This window comes from Condylura cristata, unplaced genomic scaffold, assembly GCF_000260355.1.
Source record: "Condylura cristata isolate star-nosed mole 26May11 unplaced genomic scaffold, ConCri1.0 scaffold00016, whole genome shotgun sequence".
NCBI lineage: Eukaryota > Metazoa > Chordata > Mammalia > Eulipotyphla > Talpidae > Condylura > Condylura cristata.
Genome location: NW_004567117.1, coordinates 28,460,621 through 28,465,064, shown reverse-complemented (window position 1 = coordinate 28,465,064; position 4,444 = coordinate 28,460,621). Strand labels below are relative to the sequence as shown.

The 4,444-nt window shown below is 39.7% G+C and overlaps 1 protein-coding gene across 1 annotated transcript in view; it reads right to left on the bottom strand.

The window, feature by feature from the left end:
* Window positions 1-4,314: 4,314 nt before the first annotated feature.
* The window catches only part of SETBP1 (SET binding protein 1), a 317,156-nt gene continuing 317,026 nt past the window's right edge, over window positions 4,315-4,444 (bottom strand). Inside the window, exon 6 of the mRNA XM_012725788.1 lies at window positions 4,315-4,318. Within this exon, the coding sequence (XP_012581242.1) occupies window positions 4,315-4,318 (4 nt within the window). The remainder of the gene's footprint in view (window positions 4,319-4,444) is intronic.

Below are 4,444 nucleotides of genomic sequence, written 5' to 3'. Positions count from 1 at the left end.
TGATTCTCTATCCAGTTGGTGTGAGCAAAGACCCCCGAATGCTATTAAACTCCTTAGTGATGTGAACCAGATGGAAAATAAAACAAAAGAATTCACAACTCATGTTAGACTGAATTGAATGTCTTTAATTTCACACAATGAATAACATATGAATAGGATTAACTTTTTTTTTTTTAATAGTTAAGTGCTCTATACTGTGCTAACCTGATCTGGTAGCGAAAAGACTGAGCTTTCTTTTAGAAAAAATGTTTAAAACCCAACATCTAAGACCATGGAGGAGCATGACAGTAAAGCATGCCAGATGTATCTACGCCTCAAATAACAGCAAGTCCATGTTCATTTTAAATGTACAAAAATGCTTTATGAATAAAAACTGTTACAAAAAGAACATTTCAAACAATGTACAATTTTTCTTGCCTCTATATTCAATAAAATACAAATACATTTTTTGTTCTAAAATATGTTTACATACAATCAAAGTAGAACATGCAAATTACACTTTAAAAAAGGCTTTTAAAAACCACTTATGAATACAAACTAAAAATTAGCCAGCACGACTTGTAAGACAATCTTGTGCCCATTTTTTCTTTTGAAATATATATATACATATTTAACACATCATGTGCATTTATTATTATTTAAGAAATAGATTTTTTAAAAAAAGGAAGAAAAAGAAAGACACCAACCTAGGTTGGAACTGCTCTTCTGCATTGACGAGACGCAGCTATTTTTAATCTCCCCTCCCGTTAGTGTTTATTGTACCTGGGCAAGTGGACAATAGATTTCCAGGAAGTTTCTTCCTTGGTTGATATGTGCTTCTAAGACTGTTCCCCAAGTGTCTGAGTCCAACCAGGGAGGAAGACTCACAAGTGGGGTGAACGCTCCAAAAAACAGGAGGCTGGGGGAGCCTTGTACTGTGGAAAGAAACTTTAAAACACACCAAGAAAATGCTACGGTATATTACAGTTTGAGTTTCTAGGCACTGTGATGACATTATCTGTAAGCTCTGGCATTTGGACCATTGTGATACTATAGGGTAGTGTTGAGAATGATGTCTATATTTATCTACTTTTACATAATGAGAGGGACTGAAAATCCTGCAATGTAACACTTAAATGGCTTTTGAGGCATTTCGGCTTCTGCCACCCCGTCTTCTCTCCATGCTACAGTTGGCATTTAAAGGCTTTGGAAATATATGTATAGACTTTCAGACAGTTCCCAGGTAAATCTTCCTAGTGGTAGGGAAAAAAATTTCTCCAAAAGCTCATTATCAGAATATTGTTGGGTAATAAGCTGTAGGAGTAAGATTTTCGACTTAAGTCCTAAAACCAAATCCTTTATGATCTGCATGTAGTACATCACCTTATATTATAATTCTGTCACCACTTGCTTATCATATTTATAGACCCAGCAATGTGAAGCACACAAATTCTGACTGCCATCAAACAGGGCCTCCCACTCCGCCCGCCATCAGCCACGTTAACACGCTAATCCTCTGGCAGCCCTTTGTCACCTTTTCTGGGCTGTCAGTGGCTGCTGATCCCGGTCCTGCCAAGTCCCAAATCAGCCCCTGACCTGCTCCTCCCTTTCACCTTCCTTCCTTGGATTAGAGCCAGAGCAGGCTATTTGAAGATGTCCAGTTCTGTCCCCTTCATGTGAGGTTAGGAGTTCTAAAGCAAGTGGCTCTCCAGACACTTAGAGACCCATCATTCACTTCAAGGAGACTCTGTAACTCCATCAGTCCTTAGCTCACTCCAGTTAGACTCCCCAAAATTTAAGTGGGTTCATGCCTGCCTCTCACTGAAGGCAAGTAGTCTAGAAAAAAAAAAATAAAAACAAAACCAGGGTTTCTCTTAGTAGGTAACATTTTGTGGAGCTCCTTATGGAGTCTTGCACAGCCCGAATGCCCCCAGCAGGCAGTGTTGGGGGACTAGAGATCTCCACAATCAGGGCCTAGAGAGCTGGGTTCTTATGCTGGTTCTGCAACCAACAAGATGTGAGTTTGGCCTAAAGCTGAGCCTGGGTTGGAGATGACAGGCTAATGGAAAGGGGGATACTTAGAAAATAGTGAAATGGCCATACTGATGAGGTGAGTTAGATTAATGTAAAGTAAAAACAAAACAAAACGAAACAAAAAGTGATGTGATACCATGGGAAGAGCTGGGTGCTGGAGAGGAAGCTGTGGAGCTCACTCAACTTGCTCCTGCTCCCCAACAGCTGTTTTGGAAGTTTTAGTTTTGGGGTCTTTGCAGTTTTCCAATCTATCCTTAGGATCATGAACACAGGAGATTTGCATTAAAACTCCCTCACACAACTGCAGAGCTGGGTTTACACACCAGCGGTAGGTGACTCTGCTCCACCTCTCTGGGAATACCTCCCACTGGCTTGGAAACTCCAGTGCAGCCTGGTTATTTGCAAATTCTCACCCTTGAGAGGTCATTGCCAATTTAGTTTTGGGTCCTCCTATAAGAAGCTTAGCATGCCAGCTCCTTCTCATCTGCAGGGAGATGTTGTCTGCTTTCAGATTTTATTGGAAACAGTACTACTCCAAGAAGGAAGAAGGGTAAAAGGAAGAATGAGGGAAATGATCTTCAAACTCCAACAGGAGAGAAATCTCTTTATGGCATAACTGGAATGAAACTGGTGTCTCTTTCACAGCAGTGGTGGGGTGAGTGGGACTAACTCAAACCTTCCTCTCTTGTGTCTTTGGAACCACTCAGACATGGCTTGGGACTGACAAATTGAAAGTGGCTGGTTTGATTTTACTGTTCAACTTGTGTGCAATGCCAAAGGTCATTCCAAGTCACAAACGGAGTATCAATGATAGACGCTTTAAAGTTCAGGAGATGCTTCCTTTAGACTTATATGATGCTAGGGTTAAATGTGACTGACCTAGTGGGCAGCAGATGGTGTGAAGTCCATGTGGTGACAGTGCAGACCAGAGCAACCCTGCAGGTAATGCCAGCAGCCTCTGGTGCCATGATGGAGCAGAGGTGCCTGCAAGCATATCAACTGGAGAGTTTAAAATGAACTTCCCTAGGTACCCCACCCTACTCGCTGATGTTCCCAACAAAGATCCATCTCTCACCAAGGAGATGTTGTGTTGTGAAGCAAAAATATAATTTCTAGCTGTTTCCAACTTCCTGTAAAGAAACTTACTTTGGAGGTGAAGCAGATATTCTAATTCCCATTAAAAAATCTAATTCGGTCTCTCAGTGTCTCTCTTTTTATAATCTACCATGCCAGGTGTTTGATGTCTTGGGGAAAGTAAGAGGAGGGATGAGGGAGAAAATTGAAAATACTTATTTGAAATTTTCACATCTGAATTTTAGAAAACATCTATGGCAATGGAATAACTTCATATTCATTCTGAGTCTTCCTAACGTGTTTTACTTGGGTTGTGGAAATGGATAAAAGAGATGGAATCTTGTCCGTGCTAAAGCAATGGCTAGGTACAACTTGGATGAAATGTACAGTTGAAATTGACCATTAAAAGACGATTTGTCACACACAGTTTGCATCCATGCAGACTGATAGGTTTATAATTACATTATGTACAAAAATGTTTTAGTTTATTAAGGCAACCACAATTTGGATACTTTGTCCAAGGTGGCTTGATACAATTGGAGTGGTGATACCCTTGAGCATTTTCATTTTTTTTTTTTAAGATAAGAACACTTACTCCCATTTGCTTTTAAGAAACAATTATCAAGAGATAATGAACTTCTATTTTTCTTTGCTTTTTTTCAACAATCTATGATAGTTATTTGTATGAAAAAAAATCACATATCAAGGCATTACTAGACACTTGTCTTTCTGGTGGGTCTGGGGTTTCAATTTTTGGTGATTTGTCAGTTATTCCATTCTCATGGGGTATTAAAATCATTTTATGCTGCCTATTTTCCACTAATATGTTTTAAGAATAAAAATCACCTGGTTGACACCCGGGCCAACATATCCTTGGCTGCTCTAAGTAAATCACTTATTTAAAAGGCTTGTATCCATTCTGAGTCATGTTTCACACAATGACTGGGATTTAAAGCATACCAAAGGTGAACATTACAACACAGGTAAAGTTTACATTATTTAGGTATGTGCCAAGGAAAGGACGTAGCAGGGAAGTTAACGAAAAGGTATATGGAAGCGCAATGGACAAAGAAAAAGTTGGGACAGAGGGTGCGAATATCAGCGTACCTGGGACAGAGGAGGCTTACAGGATATGAATGTATGTCAAGGGTTGCCTATCACTAGAATTCCACCTTCTGATGAAATGATTCCATCTGAGAAACTGTATTGTTAACGGAACGATTCAGGTCACCTGAAGATGACATTGGTGCCCCAAAGCCTAGCCGAGCTTGAAAAATCAAAGAAATAAAAACCAGATAAATGGAAGCAGGTGACAACAAAGCCAGTTGAAAAATCTGCAGCTTTTTTTTTTTTTTTT